The sequence below is a fragment of the Hakea prostrata genome, chromosome 4, assembly GCF_041222555.1.
Source record: "Hakea prostrata isolate BN-2017 chromosome 4, UWA_Hpros_2, whole genome shotgun sequence".
Taxonomy (NCBI): domain Eukaryota; kingdom Viridiplantae; phylum Streptophyta; class Magnoliopsida; order Proteales; family Proteaceae; genus Hakea; species Hakea prostrata.
In genome coordinates, this window is record NC_142603.1 from 51186728 (window position 1) to 51205101 (window position 18374).

At 38.0% G+C, this 18374-nt stretch overlaps 1 protein-coding gene across 3 annotated transcripts in view; it reads left to right on the forward strand.

Moving 5' to 3' along the window:
- UPL6 (ubiquitin protein ligase 6) overlaps positions 1 to 18374 on the forward strand; it is a 66532-nt gene that overhangs the window by 20291 nt on the left and 27867 nt on the right. For all 3 annotated transcript variants that reach the window (XM_089153452.1, XM_089153453.1, XM_089153454.1), the window contains 7 exons: positions 1950 to 2093; positions 2457 to 2543; positions 2630 to 2716; positions 3641 to 3781; positions 3953 to 4078; positions 9071 to 9169; positions 13945 to 14012. In XM_089153452.1, the coding sequence (XP_089009578.1) occupies positions 1950 to 2093; positions 2457 to 2543; positions 2630 to 2716; positions 3641 to 3781; positions 3953 to 4078; positions 9071 to 9169; positions 13945 to 14012 (752 nt within the window). The remainder of the gene's footprint in view (positions 1 to 1949; positions 2094 to 2456; positions 2544 to 2629; positions 2717 to 3640; positions 3782 to 3952; positions 4079 to 9070; positions 9170 to 13944; positions 14013 to 18374) is intronic.

The window sequence follows — 18374 nt, forward strand, 5'->3', positions numbered from 1 at the left end:
ACGTTTCATTGAATATCAGAAGGACCTATATAAGTGACAACCATTTCAGTCTTAGAACTTGATTAGATTTAACAATGTCATTCCAACAATGCTCATTAAACATAAAAGAACATTACAAACAACACAACCAAGCACCCAAATAAGTTGGTACATTTTACTTACCCAACCTCATCTTGTTTACCCTTTTCCTGTTTCTAAGGTCGAGTGTTTGTCCACCCTCTTTCTTGTTGTCAGTACCTTCCTACAAAATATTTCATTTTATTCCACAAGGTCTACAACTTCAACAAGAGAAGATCCCTATTCTTAGTGTCCAACCCCATTTTCATTCAATTTAAGACCTCAGACGGGTGCCATTTACTTTAACATTCATTCTGGGGCTCATAGGAGATAAAAAAACTAGGTTAGATGGGGCATTTCGAGACCATCTAGATCCAAGGTAACCGAAAGAGGTTGATGCAGGGTGGCAACAAAGAGCAGCTTGCCACTTATTGCTGTCTTGACAGCCCAAATTGCATTCTGGTCCTGTGTACATAGGGTTTTTGACCTAGATCTTTTTTGAATCCAGAGAATTCCTATTTCATAACATTTGTAGCCATATATTCCTCTTTAAAGAAACACTAAGGGCCTGTTTGGTTACCATGAATCCAGAGATTTGAAATCTCTAAATTCACAAATGGGAGATTTATACCCGTTTGGTTTTGTGAATCCTTGGATTCATGAAATCTAGGGATTCACCTTTTTACACTAAAAACGTGAATCTGTAAATTTATGGGTATCAGGTGTAATCCAGAGATTTCACCCCTACTATAAAAGTGCCAAACATTTTAACCGTGACTCCATAGATGTTTTTTCAGGATGAATCTACAGATTTCATTCCAAAGACTCAAGCTAACCAAACGGTTAATTTTATGAACCATGACTCCATAAATTTGTAATCTCTAGACTCAAGTAACCAAACAGGCCCTAAGATCATACAATTTGGAGTTTCAATAATAAAGTTTTGGTCCAAATACTACGTGAGGGCCAACCTACCAAAATAGAGTTTCAATTTTACCTTTTATTTTGTTTTTTATTTGAAACTCAGATTTAGCCATAACCATCTTAAGTCCATGAAATGAACTCAATTCACTATGTTCATTCATAGTCTATCTTGGAGCTCAAAATCCTAATCTCATGCACGGTTCAAGTCGTACCTTAGGTCTGAGCTCAAATCAAGCTGAAAAATCCCTTCAAGTGTGTTTAATTCTAAATCCTTTATGTTGAGCTTGCATGCTTGGGTCCAGTCTCTGGTTTTTTAGGTCTGAATTTGCTCATATTAGTCTACGACTACCTCCTCCAGCTCCTCTCCTCTCTTCCTCTAGCCCTCAATTGTTCTCCCTTTTCTTGTTCTTTGCTAATAGAATAAGCTTAGGGGCTTATCTAAGAGACAAGTTCAGTTTATATTGTCAGGTTCAATCATGACCCAAACCAACCCATTGGACCCTCTTTAAACCAAAATTCGAATTGCACCCTTCAGCAAACCATCTTTGAACCTTATGGGTTACTTCGGTCCAATTTTCCATTTTTGTCACATTTAATCACTATCAACAATTAACTAGACCTGGGTCAATATAACTAGGGCTGGTTCACAAGCTATGAGTCTATATCCCAGTTCCATTAAACACAGTAGTATTCCATTCATTCATATTACCTGGTCACATGGCTTTGGCCTGTTCAGTCCACTTCTTACAATACCACATTCAATATTATTAGAATAGGACAATTTGAATATGGGGCATTACAGTTTGTATCACTATCTTGTCACTTACATAAATGAGAAAGGTAATGCTCCTAATCTCAAAAGTGTATATAAGCAAAACTGGCATTGATTATATGTGAGTGGCAGAACATTGTATTGTATTGACTTTTGGTTTCTTGATTCTGATGCACTTGTCTGCTGCTTTGTGCAGGCTTTGTGGCAGCTCCTATGGGTAATTCCTATGAAGTCTGCTAATGCGGGGAAATCTTCTACCGCCCTCACAGGACAAAGGAGGAACTCTGTTGATTTTATTCAACAGAAGGTCAGCACTGTCGCTTCAGAGCTCCTAGCACAGGTATATTAGCATTACACTGTTCTGCTTTCCTATTTGGCTCCCTCCTCCCATGGTTTTCTACTTTGTGGCTAAACCCTCATTATTTTCTCCTGACATTACGAGGAAGCAAAATTGCACATTGTTTATTGACAATTAAATATAATGGTGTATGCTACTATCTATTTTTTTTCTTAATAGTTGTAATATTGTTACATTTTTATGGTCAATGCTTTTGCTGTTTCTTAGACTGAGTGACCAACTATGCTCAACTCTTAGTTGGAAGTTTCTAAACTACAGTTGTAGCCACCCAAAACCCATGCTCTGTAGATGACTTGCTTTTCGTGCTTCACAAACATCAATTTACTTTTACCCAACTCTATTCAGTTACAAGATTGGAATAATAGACAGCAGTTTACATCTCCAAGTGACTTCCATGCTCAGGAAGCAGTGGATGAAGTTTTCATTTCTCAGGTAAACAATCTTCTGGCATGCATACTTCAGGCTGTGGGTGCCAGCTTATGTAAACTAAATGTTTATAAATTTTTACTATCTATCAGGCTCTTACTGAAAATACAAGAGCATTTGACATACTGAAGCAAGCTCCTTTCTTGGTGCCATTTACAAGCAGAGTTAGAATATTCACTGTGAGTATTTGACTGAAAACAGGTTTGCTTTCAATTTCGTGCTTTCAGATTCTTTTGATGAAAAATAATAGGGATAATTATTGTTGCCCCCTATACTATAGCTTAATTACTAAAAGGACCCTGCTCTTTATGAAATTACCGTTGCCCCCTTAGTTCTAACAGCGTTAAGAGACTGTTACAGTTGCATGTTTAATGTCTATTTTGTCCATCTAAAATTAAGAAGTCCAAACACAATACTATCCTCATTTAGAAAAAAACCCATATCAAGTACCATTTTAGAGTTGTATCCTTATTATTTTAAATTCCAAAACAAGACTAACTAAATTATTTTTTTTTTCTGCTAAGAAAAGGAACTTCCTAAAATTGGTAAAGCCAAATTAGATGGTAAATAAATGAAAACCTTATGGAAGTATGAGTTTCTTAAAATTGATTACATCAAAGTGGAAAGTAAATAGCAAGAACTAAAAAATAACACAAAACTGAAAGGAAATATAAAAAAGCTAAAAAAAATAAGGAGCTACCAAATTAGGGTTAAGTTTTTCCTAATTACCAAGGTAATAATGTATATTTAATATAAACTGTAAACAAGTAGAATAAAACTTCAGGGTTATTTTGGAATTTTTAAATAAATAAAAATTGCCATGTCATCACTTAACTAACCGAGTTTAATGGTAGGGGACAACAGTAATTACAAGTAAAGCCTAAGGTTAGATTAGTAATTTCAAAAAGTATAGGGGATAAAGTAGTAATTAAGCTATAGTACAGTGGGCAACAATAATTATCCCAAAATAATATTAAGCATGAGTATGGCATTTGTGTTTGAGAGTTAAATGTTATCCTCTTTATCTCTCATGGGCATAAGTATGTGTGAGACGAGTCCAGTGTGTTTCTCTCATCACATTTCATTGATTTACCAATTTGCAGTCACAGTTAGCGGCTGCAAGGCAAAGAAATGGTCCTCAAGCTGTTTTTACCCGACATAGATTTAGAATAAGACGGGACCGGATTTTTGAAGATGCTTTTAATCAGTTGAGTGCATTGTCTGAGGAGGATCTTCGTGGAATGGTATGGCGTTTGTTTCCTTCTTATACTACTAGAAACCTTTTCCTTTCCATTTTATTTTTTAAGAAAATTCTCTTGCTTTGTCTATAGTTGAATGGATAATCATATAACTGTTTGTCTTATATTGGTGATCAGTTTAATTAATTAATTATTTTTATCTTTTTACCGCTTCAGATCCGGGTATCATTCGTCAATGAACTAGGAGTTGAAGAGGCTGGAATTGATGGTGGTGGAATTTTTAAAGATTTCATGGAAAATATCACTCGAGCAGCTTTTGATGTGCAATATGGGTTATTTAAGGTGGTTTAAAGAATGCTAATTTGTGGAGCTCTATTTTTGTTTAGTTGGAAGTCTTGTTTTGTAACATTTCTTCTTTAATTAGATTCGTGATCTCTTGTTTAGCCTTTTCCTTGTTTGTTGTTGTTCTTTTTTTTCTTCTTTTTTGGTGCTTTGTTCTTTTTCTGTGGGGGTGGGGAGGGGTTGCTAAGCTTTATATAGTGATACATATATATATATATATATATATATATATATATATATATATATATATATATATATATATATATATATATATATATATATATATATATATATATTTTGTTGTGTGCATAAAGTTAATCAGCATCAGCTTGTGAAAGTATTTGTCTAACACTCTAACCCTAGTGTGTCACCTTCCTTTGGTTTTTCTTGGACACTTCAATATAGGAGTCATGCTTGTGACGGACACTTTAATTTTAACTTTAAAGTATAAAATGCCATATTGGTGGTCATATCCTTACCCTACCAAGCAATGTCTCCTAAAGAATAAACACTTTTGGAAACAAATTGACAATGTCCATGAATTCTAACCACTTAGATTAGGCTGAAGAGTTAAATAACAAACAAACCTTTTCCCAACTAAAGTGGGCTGGCTACATGGATCCTTGCCTTCTAGTCAGCTCAATTTGAGGCCGTACTAGATTCAAGGCCTAAACTATGCATATCCTTTCTCACCACTTGTCTTAAGGATATCCTAGGTCCGCCCTTGCATCAAATTGCTCATCTATGTAGGGGCATTTAAAGGCCTCTAGTGAACGTGGCCATGCCACCTTATTCAATTTTCTTGTAGTTTATCATTTATTGGAGCTACTTTTAGACAAGCTCTAGTATGATCATTCCTTACCTTATCCTTCCTAGTTTTGCCAGTCATCCATTTTAGCATTCTCATTTCTGTTACATTGAGTTTATCTATATGTTTCTTCTTGACAGTCCAACACTCCGCAAGATACATCATAGCTGGCTATATGCCTATCCTATAGAATTTTTCTTTGATCTTCAAAGGAATACATTGATCACACATGACCCTAGAGGAATTTCTCCACTTTATCCACCCTATCTTAATTCTTGGGAAATGTCATCTTCTATATCACTCTTCTTATTCATGATTGAGCTGAGGTACCTAAGGCAATCACTTTTTGGAATCTACTTCTCATCAAGCCTCACCATCTCATCATTTGTCTGATCACGACCAAAGTTACACACTAGATATTTCGTCTTCATTGTACTGAGTTTTGATTCCAAAGTTGCTCTCCATGATCATAACTTGGTATTGATCCCTACTTACATCTCATCTACTAAAACAATATCATCAACAAAAAGCATATACCAAGGAACCTTGTCAAGGATGTCTTTGGTTAAACCATCCATCATAGGTGTAAATAAATATGGGCTTAAAAAGTTGATCCTTAATGTAGCCCAACTATAATTGGGAATTCACCTTGTCCTCCCATTGTTCTTACACTTGTCATTAAACCATCATGCATATTTTTAACCATGTCTTCGCATTACTTGCAATTTTTTTTTTCTTTCTCCAGTACTTGCTTAACCTCTAGAGACTTTATCATAAACTTTTCTAGCTCAATATAGACCATATGAATATCTTTCTTACACTCTCTTGACCTTTCCATAAATCTGCTAATAAGATAAATAGTTTCATTGTAGATCTTCACAGCATAAAACCAAATTGGTCTCTGTAATAGTGGTTTCTTTTCTCAGCCTCTTAGGTGGGTTTTAATTACTTTGTCCCATAATTTTATAATATGACTCATCAGTTTTATGCCCTTATAGTTATTATAGCTATGAATATCTCCTTTACTTCTGTAAATTGGGACCATGATGCTACTCTTTCATTCATCAAGCATTTTCCTTGTTCTCACAATCTTATTAGAACAACTTGCTCATCTAGGCTGAACCATAGGTTCCTAGGCTCTTCCATAATTGTGTTGGAATTCATTATGATCTTGTGCCATGCCTACTTTCATCCTCTTTAGAGCTTCTTTTACTTTGGATGCTGTAATTCTCCATATATATGTCGAAAATTGGTGCCATGATGAATGATTTAATTGTCCAAGTCATAGATACTGGAATTTTGTTCATTTAGTAACTTCCCATCTCTTGATTCTCTTCTTGATGTACTCATCGCATACTAGTACTTTGTCATTATCACTTTTAATACGTCTGACATGGTCTAGAGGGCACTAGATACCTAAAGTAATTGATTTTTGGTCATTAAGCTTCCTTGGGCTTATTGAAATGTAGGAAAAAAAAATCTCTAGTTTATGTGGTAGGGAGACCAAAATTGTTCTTCAGTTGGCTAGATTAGTATAGGCCATAAGCACTTATTCTTTCCGTATCTTTGCTCTTTGAAAGATCTGCTCAATGTTTGAACATGCATATTATTAGGGTTCAGTTACTCAGGTAAGACTTCATTTTCTCCCTTGTCTGGAAAGTTCTAATTTTGAGTAAATTCTGGAGGAATTACAATCACCTCGAGTGTGTTATTATCTCGAAAGTCCCGGAATGTTCTTTGAAGTTTAAGTCCTTGCTCATATTACATTTTCACAAGTATCAGATACCCCTTGACTTAGTCCAGCCTCATGCCAACTAAATGGTGTATACCACATGATCCTCTTTTCCTGTTTAGCCCTATTCAAAGTGATACTTATTACCAGTCCTCAGATGTGCGTGACTTTCCTTACCACTGACGAGGATATGCCTTGGTAGGGAAATTACCTTCCCTCCCTTAAGATGACTTTGCTGTAATTGATCATGTTTGTATCAGCAGCTTTTGGTGCAAAGCTGCTGGGTGGTTCAATCTTTTTGTGCACTTCACAGGTCTACCTGTTCACAACTTGAATCTGGTTACTTGGAGTTCATTTTATCAAGAATCTGTAATGATAGCTAGCAATGATAATGAAGACTTTTTCATATACCCTGATGCATTGTTTAGATTTTGCTTTGTTGTGATGTCTACTACTATTGCTAGTTAGTTAATTGATTCATTCACCAACTATTCGTTTTAACAATGCAATCCAGAATTAGTTGACTCAAATGAAACCAATGAGTGAAGATAATTTTAAAAGAAGGGAAGCAACCCCCCCCCCAACACTCGAAACCTAAAAGGGCAATTTTGTAAATTTGGCTTATTGTAGTTGAGTCCAGTTAGGGTTCATTGGATTCAGTATGCTAGTAGAATTTCAACCCTATTTTTGTTTTGAATTTGGTTTCGTTTTGGATAAGTTATTGATTAGTCCTAGTTAAGTTAGGAGCCCCAATTAGAGAGGGATTCCCTTAGTTGCAATCCAATTTCAACAGGGAGGTTAGAAACTATCTATGTTTTGTAATTTAAATTATCCTAAAATGATGAGCTAAGTCAGAGTCCTAGTTTGAATCAACTAATGTTGAGTCCTAGTGTGAGTACACCCATTTAAGATTATAAGTACAGCCACTAGCTTGCAGAAGGCAAAGTATGATTGATTAATAAAATTGAGTTTGAGGAGAATTTGAGGGAGTTGCAGGGTTCGAAGGAGGAAGACTATGGCTGCTGTGGATTTCTATTTGCTGATTTTATCTGCATGCTTCAACCTCTTTCCTTCTTCAAGTGCCAAGTAAACCCCCCACCTCCTGCCTCTACATCTCTCCTTTCTTCTTCTCTCTCATGCAGCCCCTGTATTCCCCTCCCTCTTGCCTGTGGTAACATTTCCCTATCCCAAATCCCTAGTTCACCTCATCCCAGCCCCTACCCCATTGCAGTCCCATCCAACCCCCCCCCCCCCTCCAAACTTTGCAGGAGCTTCATCTTACCTCCCTACCCTTTGATTCCACAACCCGAATCCTTCACACAGTCTCCCTCTCCCCTTCTTTTTTTCCCTCTCTCTCTTGCGGCGGCTTAGTATATTCTAGGTTTTCATTCCCTTCCCCTGTCCCTCAACCCTATTCCCTTCCCCTTTTGGCTGCGATATCTCCTCCCCTCCCCTTGCCTTTGATCCTAATTGCAGCCCCTTTCCCTTCACTCAGAACCCTAGAAAACCCTACACTTCATCTTCTTCACCAAACTGTAGAAACCCTAACCCTCTTTCACTCATATCTTTCAAAGCCCTCATCCAAACACTATTTCCTTTTAGAATCATCTTCCCCTACCTGGCCTTTATCTTTGACCCTAACCCTAGCCCTAGCCACCCCCGTAGAAATTCTGATTCTTAATAGAGCCTAATTTTCCTAAACCTTAAAGCTAATATTTGATATTGAATTCTAATTCAAAGCAAGGTTCAGATCTGGAAATCAGTAAACCCTGGATCCCGAGCTTACCTGAACCCTATAGGTCTTATTCCTAAACCCTAAAACCCCCCAAGACAGCATTATACTTTGAACTGCCAGGCTATAAAACCCTAAATTAACTTTCTGGTTCACTTGAATAGATCCTGAAGACTAACCCTTGATTTGTGGTTTACATCACTACAGTAGTATGTGAAAGCATTCAGACACAAAGTTCTTATTGTCTTGTTCAATTAATGTTACATTGTAAAACACTAAGAGACTTTCTATTTGATAAGGAACCATCCCATTGTAATCAGTTGTATTACATCATTATTATTTGGTTTTATTTTTTGAGAGGGTAATTATTCAGTTTGCAAGTAAGTCTGAACTCAATTCCTTGAGGCCTGTGTTTGCGTGTTCCCTTTGGGACTTTAAGGTGCTAGTCGTTCAATTTAACTGGATTCCATCTTCCGTGCATCCTTTTTGGATTGCTGTAATTAAATGTTTAATAACTAACTTATTTGATGATGACTACATCTAAGATAATGCACATCACAGCAGTTATTCTATCCTCTCTGCATCTCTCTCTTGATAGTTTGGTTATAATTTTTGTTGGATTTATATCTATATCACTGTGGGTCTCCATATTTTTTTAATATTTTTTTATGTTTATATTTTCTTTGAACATTTTTGTTGTATACATGCTTTTATTTTCAGGAAACAACTGACCACCTTCTGTTCCCTAATCCTGGCTCTGGATTGATACACGAGCAACATCTGCAATATTTCCATTTCCTCGGTAGCATTTTGGGAAAGGTATAATTCTGGTTTGTTATTCATTTAGGAACAGTGGAGCAGAGTTGGTGGGGATTGATGTTGCTATCCCCTGATGGTTGGAATATGATTTAAATGATGTTTCTATTTTTTGTTTTTCTTAACGATGAATCACTAAAATTCTGTGAGAATGCTGTTTGTGTTGGATTTTTTTTGGGTGGACATTAATTATATACCAAAATCCTTAGGCAGAGGACAAGAGAGGGTAGGGGAAGGAAACCCAGGGGGAGAACGATTTGCATTTATGCAAACACTGTCCAGTGGAAACAAAGGGAAACATCTAAGCCCCAGGTAACAATGATGTGTCTGTTCCTTAGGGCATCAGCTAAGCATTTGGAGGAGACAATGTGGAGTTTGAAGCTAACATCATAGGCAATGGCTAATGAGAGTTGAATATCAGACATTGGAGCTTCCACTCCATTCAAACGTGAGATTGGCTGGCATCAAAATCAGCTTGCTGGCGGTGCCACAAATAGATCTGCCTAAAAGTCCACCTGAAAATCTGAACTTTAGCAAAGCCACTTTCTTGTAAAGGAATTGGTTCTTTTACAAGGCCAACAAAGGCTAAATTCTTTTCCCAGATAGTGATAGAAAATGGTCAGGAGAAACAGTGGTGATTGGTGTCCTCTGAGCCCCAATTTAGGATAAATAAGGGGAGACAAGGATGTGTTGTTGGAGGAAGAAAGATTGGCTTGGAAGGCAAAGCTTAAGCCTTGTCCAAATTGAAGCTACAAATCAGGAATATGACCTTTTGACTAGAGAATAGTGGACCTGGAGACGGGGTGGGATTGTGTAGCAATATCTCAAGCTAGGAATGGATAAAACCCCATTAGATGAAGGAAGCTAACAGGTCTTTTGGGTTTTTTTGGGTTGGGTAGAGAGGAGGGGGGGGGGGGGGAAGGAGAGATGCCCAAACCTTAGGGATAAAATTTTTTTTTTTTTTTGGGGGGGGGGGGCGACACACCAAGAGCCATCAGCAGAATTGGAGGATAATATCGTGTGGATTTGGGGTTATGCCAAAGGCGTACACCAGGTAAGCGCCACAAGACTGTAAACCCAAGGAAGTGGGAAGGGTCAAGCCAAAGGGAAATGGAGGCACTCTAGCACTGACACAAGATGTGGCTAAAAGGGCTAAAGGACAAGAAGAAGAATCTTAAATCCAAGAGGATTCAGATGAGGAACAGCTCAAAAGAGATTTTTGAGGCAGTGGGACTGTGGGAGTAGCAACCCACTAATTACAGGTCCTGTTAATGCCAAGGCCTTCCTTGAATTTTGGGAGGCTACTAGCAACCAGCACTAATCTGATGGTGGAATTTTGTAGCATAGTTCAAAAGCTAGCAAGGTCTGGTGGGATCTTGAGGAACTCGAGAATTTGACCATCTCAAGATGAGATGGTCTAGTTGAGATCTTGGAAAGCTCAAGAATCTTCACCTTGAGATGGTCTAGTTGAGATCTTGGAATGCTCAAGAATCTTCACTATATCAAGACGAAATTACGTATGAGACACAAAAAATGCAGTCTCTTAAGTAACTTGAATGAAATTTAAAATATGTTGAGAATCTTGACCATAGTTGTCAAGGCGACACTTAAGCGGCGCTTAAGCGTCCGGGCTGTCCTAGCCATGTCAAAGTGACTGTCACTTTTTTTGAAGTCAATAAAGCGGTCACTTAAAGCGTCGCTTAAGCATCCGAGTGGGCACTTTGGACGTGTTGGTCGCCCAACCACTGCTTAATTGGCCTGGCCTTTTTTTTTCTTTCTTTTTTTCTTTTCTTGATATATATATATATATATATATATATATTATCTTTTATAAAAAAAAGCCAAATGGTATAAATAATAAATGCATTTGATTCTATTCTAAAGGTCTTTATTTGTTAGATTGCGCATCGACTATAGAGCCATTATACATGGAATCATATCAATGGAAAACTGGGTTTAAAAACAAAAAACAAAACGTAAATTGAAGAAAGATATCGAAAGGAATCGAAACAGCGCCCTAACCTAACGGACGGAACTCTTCTTGCTTTCTCTCAAAGTCTTCTTCCTCATGCCTGATGGAACCCCTCTTTGCAGCGCCAGCAATCGTCTCTCTCCCTAGTTGCTGGCGGTAAGTGGTGTGGTATTCTTTTTCTTTTTCCTCCACCAAGTTTATGTTCATTTTCTAGTTGCCAGACTCGCAGCAGTGAGTTGATTGAGTTTTCTACTTCCCTAGCTCTCTCTGGTGACATAATGTCTCCCAATCAAAACTGAAGGTGAGTTCTCATTTCTCAGGCAATTCTTCTTCTTTTTTTATTTTATTTTTATTTTATTTTACTGTTTACGTTGTTACAGTTGCCGCTGATGCAACACCAGCAGCACTATGACCATCTTCTATCAGTCTATCTTCTTTATCTCCGGCGACGTCGACCTTCTCAGGCGATGTCATTTTTTTCTTCTTCTTTCAATTCTTCTGTTTTCTTCTCTGAGATTCTGAAATAGTACTTCTATGGCCCCAATAGGAAACCCAATATCACATCTCTGATATTTGGTTGCCAGTAGTAAACCCAATTGAAACCAAATGTTAGTTCTCACTTCTCAAGCGATGTTTTCTTCTTCCTTTTTTTTCTTCTTTTTCCTTAAATACAGTTTACGGTGACTGATTGCAGTTGCTGCTGTTGCAGCACCTCTATCTTCTTTATCTCCAGCCTGACACAGTAATCTTCTCAGGTGACAACATCAATTTCTTTTTTCCTCTTGTTTTCTTCTTTGAGATTTTGAAATAATACTTCTATGGTAAACCCAATATCAGTATATAACATTTGGTTACCAACAATAAACCCAAGATCACATCTCGTTGAATATTTGGAAATTGGAACTTTCCATTAAGTTTGCAAAATGTTTCTCACTTAAATGCTAGGAATTTTATGTAACTTTTGATAGTTGGATCAAATTTCAAAAAATTAACAATACAACGCTTTGATCGCTTAGTCATCGCTTTGTCACTTTAGTGCCTTGGAAGCCTTGCATCCCCTTGGTCACTTTGACAACCTTGATGTTGACCTCCTTAGTTGGGAGTTACATACTCATTGTGTTGTTTGTTGGACTGGGTAGTAAGGTGTCTATGATTTCTCTGTATTTGTTATATTTTTGGGTTGGTTATCTACATGAAATGCCATTTTTTTTAATTATCTTTTGACTATTTCTTAAGTTAATCATGTCCTTAGTATTGCATGTCTCACAGGATTCAAAGGTGTGCGGTAGACAATTTCAGGGTTCGACGTTTATGAAACCCATATGCAAAAACAAAACACCAAATTAGTTTTTTTTTTTTTTTTTAATAAATTGGATTTATAGTAAGATTATTCAGTTTGAACCAATCCCCTCTTGGATTTGGACCTAACTATGGCCTTTTGCCTACTGAAACACCATATTAAAATGGGAACAAAAATGTACAAACTCAGGCAAGATCTCAAGATACTCAACCTGGTTAAGACGGCTATTTGAGGTGAGTTTTTAACCTTGATTGAGAGGACTGAGAGCATTTCGAAGGGAAGGAGCAGAAGAGAAACTCCATTGTTGAAATTGTGTTAGGGGACTGAGTGAAAGTCAAAAGCAGTCTTGGTTGCGAGCATTACCCACCCCCTTAATCAGCAGTAGGGCACCAAAACCGGAGTCTCCTACTCCACTCTAGTTGAACTGAGCCAAGTCAACCTTGCCCCAGGCAGCGGCCCTTGATTTTGAAAAGGTTGATGCAGGGGTCCACTTAAGCTATATTAAAGAGTTGTAACTGGGTCCCTGGAGCTGTTTTAAAAATCAAAGAGTGGTGCCAACAACCACCATCAATTCTAAAACAATCCTCTCTTATAGTTTTAGACCCAACTATGGCCATTTCCAGCTGAAACACCATTTTGAAATCGGAACAAAAATGTACAAACTCAGGCAAGATCTCAAGATACTCAACCTGGTCAAGATGTCTGTTTGAGATGAGCTTTCAACCTTGATTTGGAGGATCAAAGTGTTTCAATAGGAAGGAGCAGAAGAGAGACTCCATTGTTGACGTAGTGGTTCTTAGGGAGACTGTAAATGCCATACCAGCAAATGTAGGAGGATTGAAGGATTGATTTCCAAAGTCTACCAGCTAAAACATATCTCAAGTTTTAGCACTTGTGGATAGCCAGTATGGAGGTACAATGGTGGCTGGGTCAGTCTAGCAGGGACCAAGGGGAGCCCAGGTATCTCACTAGGACAGAGCCTTAGGTGAATCCGGTTAAGTGGAGAAGAGTTCCCTTGTCTAAGTCTAAAACATCAAAGTGTTTGGCTGGGTAATTTCTGTTGTTGGCTGCTGACATGACACACTAAAACTCCTCCTTTATCTGGGCTTGCAACCGGAAGCAGAGTTGTAAAACCTAAACGATAAACGTATATTTAGATGAACTCATGAAGTTTTAACTAGGTGTGTTGTTGCCTTAGACCTGAAAAAGAGCCTGGATGCCTGTGTCTTGTCTAGAAGTTCTAATCCATCCTAAAAAACCGACGGCAACCCAAGGAATCCTCCTCGCTGCTAGGGATTGGGCTCTCCCACAAGATTGATCCCTTTTACCTGGATATTGCCAGATTTGAAGATTTTTTTGACTTGTATTTTTGTTATATTTCTTTTGTTTCTTCAGTAATGTATTGTTATTATGGGAAATGGCTACAGTTGATTTTTCTGCATGCAATGTGAATCTTTATTTACACAATTCTTTATTGAACGTTATTCTATATTTCTGTTCCTGTAGGCCATGTTTGAAGGGATTCTTGTTGATATTCCATTTGCGACATTCTTCTTGAGCAAACTGAAACAAAAGTAAGGATTCTTCTGGCTCTTTGTATGTAACTACCCCAAAACCAGATAAGACAAAAGGTGCTGCCTTCACAAGTGCCTTATCAAAGATCATGATTACCATGCACTAATCTCACACCTCACAGACAAATACATTGGAAGACTTAAAATCAATAGTTGTGAAGTATATTGCCAAACAAAACACTATAAATACTGGTGGCTAACATGTATTACTAAACCTTGTTAAGTTTAGAAAGTATCAAGAAACATGTTCTGTCTTTGTGGTACCACGACTTCTACTCCTCACAATACTACTTTTATGACCTATCCCTTGAGTCGGTGCACCTTGTACACTCACATCCTTGTGAGTCTGGAGCTATGCACCCCACTTCTTTGCACTCAGGTGAAGAATGCAAGCAATGCTGGAGCTCGGGCATTTTTATATTCCAAAAAGAGAAAGGAAGCATACCAAGATTCTGTTCAGTCTGTGTTGGCAAAGCCAACCTCTTTCATCTAAAAAAGGAGATATACAATTGGTATGAGCTAATGGCTCAATGAGGAAAACACTTTACACACTGCCACTAAGTTCTTGTGTGATGCAGGTCCAGCACCAAATTAGGCTTATTTTCCTAAGAATATGCTATAGGTTAGGGCCTTTGATCACTTGGGTTTACTTTATAATGGGCCAACTGTATGGGCCCAGTATATGGGTAATTCAGTTGAGTACGAAAATATCTTATTTACTTAGTTTGTTTTAAGTTGTTTTTGGTTAGATCAATTGAACCAGTTCTATGTGGTTAAATTTAAGTTGGCATGTGACTATCGCATGACTTTAGTTGAATGTCATTAGGACTTGAGAAGAATCAGACTGGTAGTAGGGAAGAGGAACAAGAATCATTAAATTACAAGAAAAAGAGGGGTGGGGTTGTAGAGAGGAAGAGTGCAAATGCACATACAAAATTAATAATTCATCTTCATTATTCTTTTTTCAAGCTGAATACAAGAATTTAAATAATATAAATGAAACTTATTTCAGTAAATCTTGGACTCTTTAACAATTTAAATTAACTAAAACTGTTCCTACCTAATGTATTCAAACTAAAATTCTACTTGCACAATTATCTCAATAAATAAATAACAAAATCCTACATTACCTCTAAAACTCCCATGGAAGACAGCAACTGTATTTTTTCTCCTGGCAAGCTGGACTAGGACACATCAAATATGAGGAATTATCTCGTAGGATAGTGCTCCTGTTATTCTAGGCTGTTAACACTAACTTCTGGTTGTGCTACATCAATTTCTCCTCTTAAAAAAAACCCTCGTCCTTGAGTTTCATTAAAAAAAGGACTTTTTGGGTTGCCATAGCATTGTTCAGTCACAATCACTCAGAATATTCCAAGTTTCAGACATAAGCTATTACATCTTGCCATGTAGCCTTTAAACATAAACTATCATATTTACATGTTAATGATAACCATCTCATTTGGTGCATATCATAGTTATCACTTCAGTTAACAAACATATCTTTCTCTTGTTACAAATCTCACTTGTACATGCCATTCATACATGGGTTTTTATCATGCTTTTTTTTCTTTGATAAGTAACTTTCATATTGTAGAACAACGGAACAAGAGGCATTCTCCTAGAACTCCAATCAAGGGGGAGGAGAATCCTAGAGGGAAATACGTTCCTGACCAGTGTCTCATATAGGAAAACAAGCCCAATTACATTCTGGAATAAACGTGTACTTCCACATCCTTTTGCATTAGGTCCTCAAGATCTTCAGGGATAGGAGCTCTATTGGTTCCCACAGCAGCTAGCTTTCATTGAGCTGTACCCTTGCCTTGTAATCTGCCGGCTAGTTCTGTTCTATTCCCAAAATGGCTGAGCAAGACTATGTCCCTACCCGATACAATGGATCGTGGAATTCCATATGAACATACTACTTCTGTACTGATTACTGGTGCTACCTCTTTTACTGAGTATGGAGAAGTCAAGGCCATAAAATGTGCATATTGGTCAATCTGTATGCTACCACCATTATAGAATCCCCTACTTTCATCTTGGGCAGTCCCCACACTTGTTCTGGAATGGGTAAGGCAGGAACAAACCCCCCGGTAGCGTGGATTGGTGTGTGCTTTGTTGGAAAACATCATCACATGCAACCCTGATGTTCCTAATAGTTGTCTTCATTTCCATCTGGGAAACTAAGGATGCAACCTGTTGATAAGTCCTGAGGAACCCTGAGCGACTACGGAATGGTGTTGAATGGAACTCTGCAAGGATGGTGGTACGAGGATGGAGTCTCCTGCAAGCACCAATCAGCAACCGTCCCTTGTAGAATAGCGTCCTTTCCCACAGCTGATAATATGGGTGTGTTTTAGATCCCTGCACCAGGTCCTGAGTTACCCTTTTTTACTTCTGATTCTCATGGTTTCTGACTTCTTCATTTGTCCTCTCCCCTTCACTTCAAAAAGCAGCCAACTGGGGGGTAGAGATGGAGTTCTCTGTTCACTCATCTGGAGAGGGTGTCTGCTACTTTATTTTCTCCCCTGGCTTGTATATGATTTCAAAAATCAAACCCAAGAGTTTCATTATCCTGTTTTTGCTGGTCAGCCTATACTTCTTTCTTTTTTTTTTGGCTCAAGCAGGAATTTAAGGCTTTTTTTTCTTCATCTGTTTGAACCTTGAAGAGTCACCCAATCAAGTAATGTCACCATTTTTGTGATGGTAAGACAATGGCCATGAGCTCTCATTCATAAACTGGCTTGTACCTTGCCCTTGGACTAAGTGCTTGACTCCAGTAAGCAATAGGCCGTCCTTGCATCAACACTGCCTGTCCCCGATGCATCTTCTCCACCAGGATTGCCTTTGCAAAATCAGGCATCACCAAAACTTGGATCATGGTCATCACAGTCTTGAGAGCATCAAGGCTGCCTGAATTTTCTTATGCCAACAAAAAGAATCCTTAAACTGTTGTGTGAGTGGTGCTACTTCTGTAACCTTCTACAGAATGTTGGTAATAGCCTATGAAGCGTAGAAAATCCCTCGGCTCCTTAAGGTCTTCGGTGTGGGCCGCTTGACCATGAATTGTATTTTCTTTGGGTCTGCTGTGACTACATTGCTAGAAATAATGTGGCCAACGTATTCTAAGTCCTACACACAAGCATACACTTCTTATTGACTACCCGATGTAAGCCAAGATCACTTGGCCACATGGTTGTCTAAGAGTCTGCCTAGATAGTAAGGCGGTTTTCAACTGCCTTGTTTTGAACTATCGGCAACAGAATGTGAAGGATGAGCCATACTCGACATCAAGAATTAATGAATCAGTAAATGCCTAGGCGGACACTTTGACAACCATGGTTTGATGAGATGAACTTATGTTTGTATTTTTTTTGAATAATTTTTCATAATTATGATTCTTGAATGCTTTTTTTTTTTTTTTTTTGAATGTGACTATTGAATATTTGTTTAGCTTATTATAAAAAGTAGTTGTATTGAAAATTTTGACCCAACCGCTTCAGGTCGCCTTATTGCCGTGTAGGCGCCGCTTTGTCGCCTAAACGCTTTTTTTGTGCTATGCTTGGCCAGTCTACAGGATCTGAAATTAGTGTTCAGCAGTAGATTAGGATTTCAGTGTTTCTCATTCTAGGGTTTTTTTTTTTATGGGATTTTGATCTGGACAGTCACTAATTTAAGGTTTCTATATTCTGCGGCAAAGGAGAATGGGCTTAAAACCTTGCAGTTGGGTATTCAACGCTTAGGGGATGAATTAGGGTTGCTGTAGGGTCTGAAAAAACTGTATTTGAAGTACTTCTATATATGTTTTGCTGTTTTCTTAATGGCAGCAAGTATTCTAGGGTTTAGGGTTTGATTTTGAAAAAGGGGGCTGAAAGCCTGGAATTAGGTTAGGGTTCCACTTGAAGTCGAAGGAGCTCGTAGGGGAATTTGGGTTTGAATGAGTGGTTGGTGAGTTGTTGCAATTTTAGGGTTTTTCCAAGTGCCTCAGGGCTTTGAGAAGAAGATGGGAGCTAGGAGAGGGAATTAGAGATGGGGTGGGGCTGGGGATGAACTAGCTTGATGGGAGAATGCTGTAGAATGAAGATTAAAGAACACCACCTTGAACTGCGTGCCTCAGGGTTTCAAAGCCTTGAAGCACTCATGTGCATTTACTCAACGCAACCCTCAATGATTTTGTTCATAAAAAACTGATTTGAGTTACAAGCCTAGATCTGAACTTGTGATCTACTACGAGAGACTCCTACTTGGACTAAACAATAAGAAATCCCAAACTGACCACTAATTAAGACTTATAATTGAATTAGATAAAGTGGGAATCTTCAACTAATTATTAAAAGGACTCCTACATAGACTGAGACT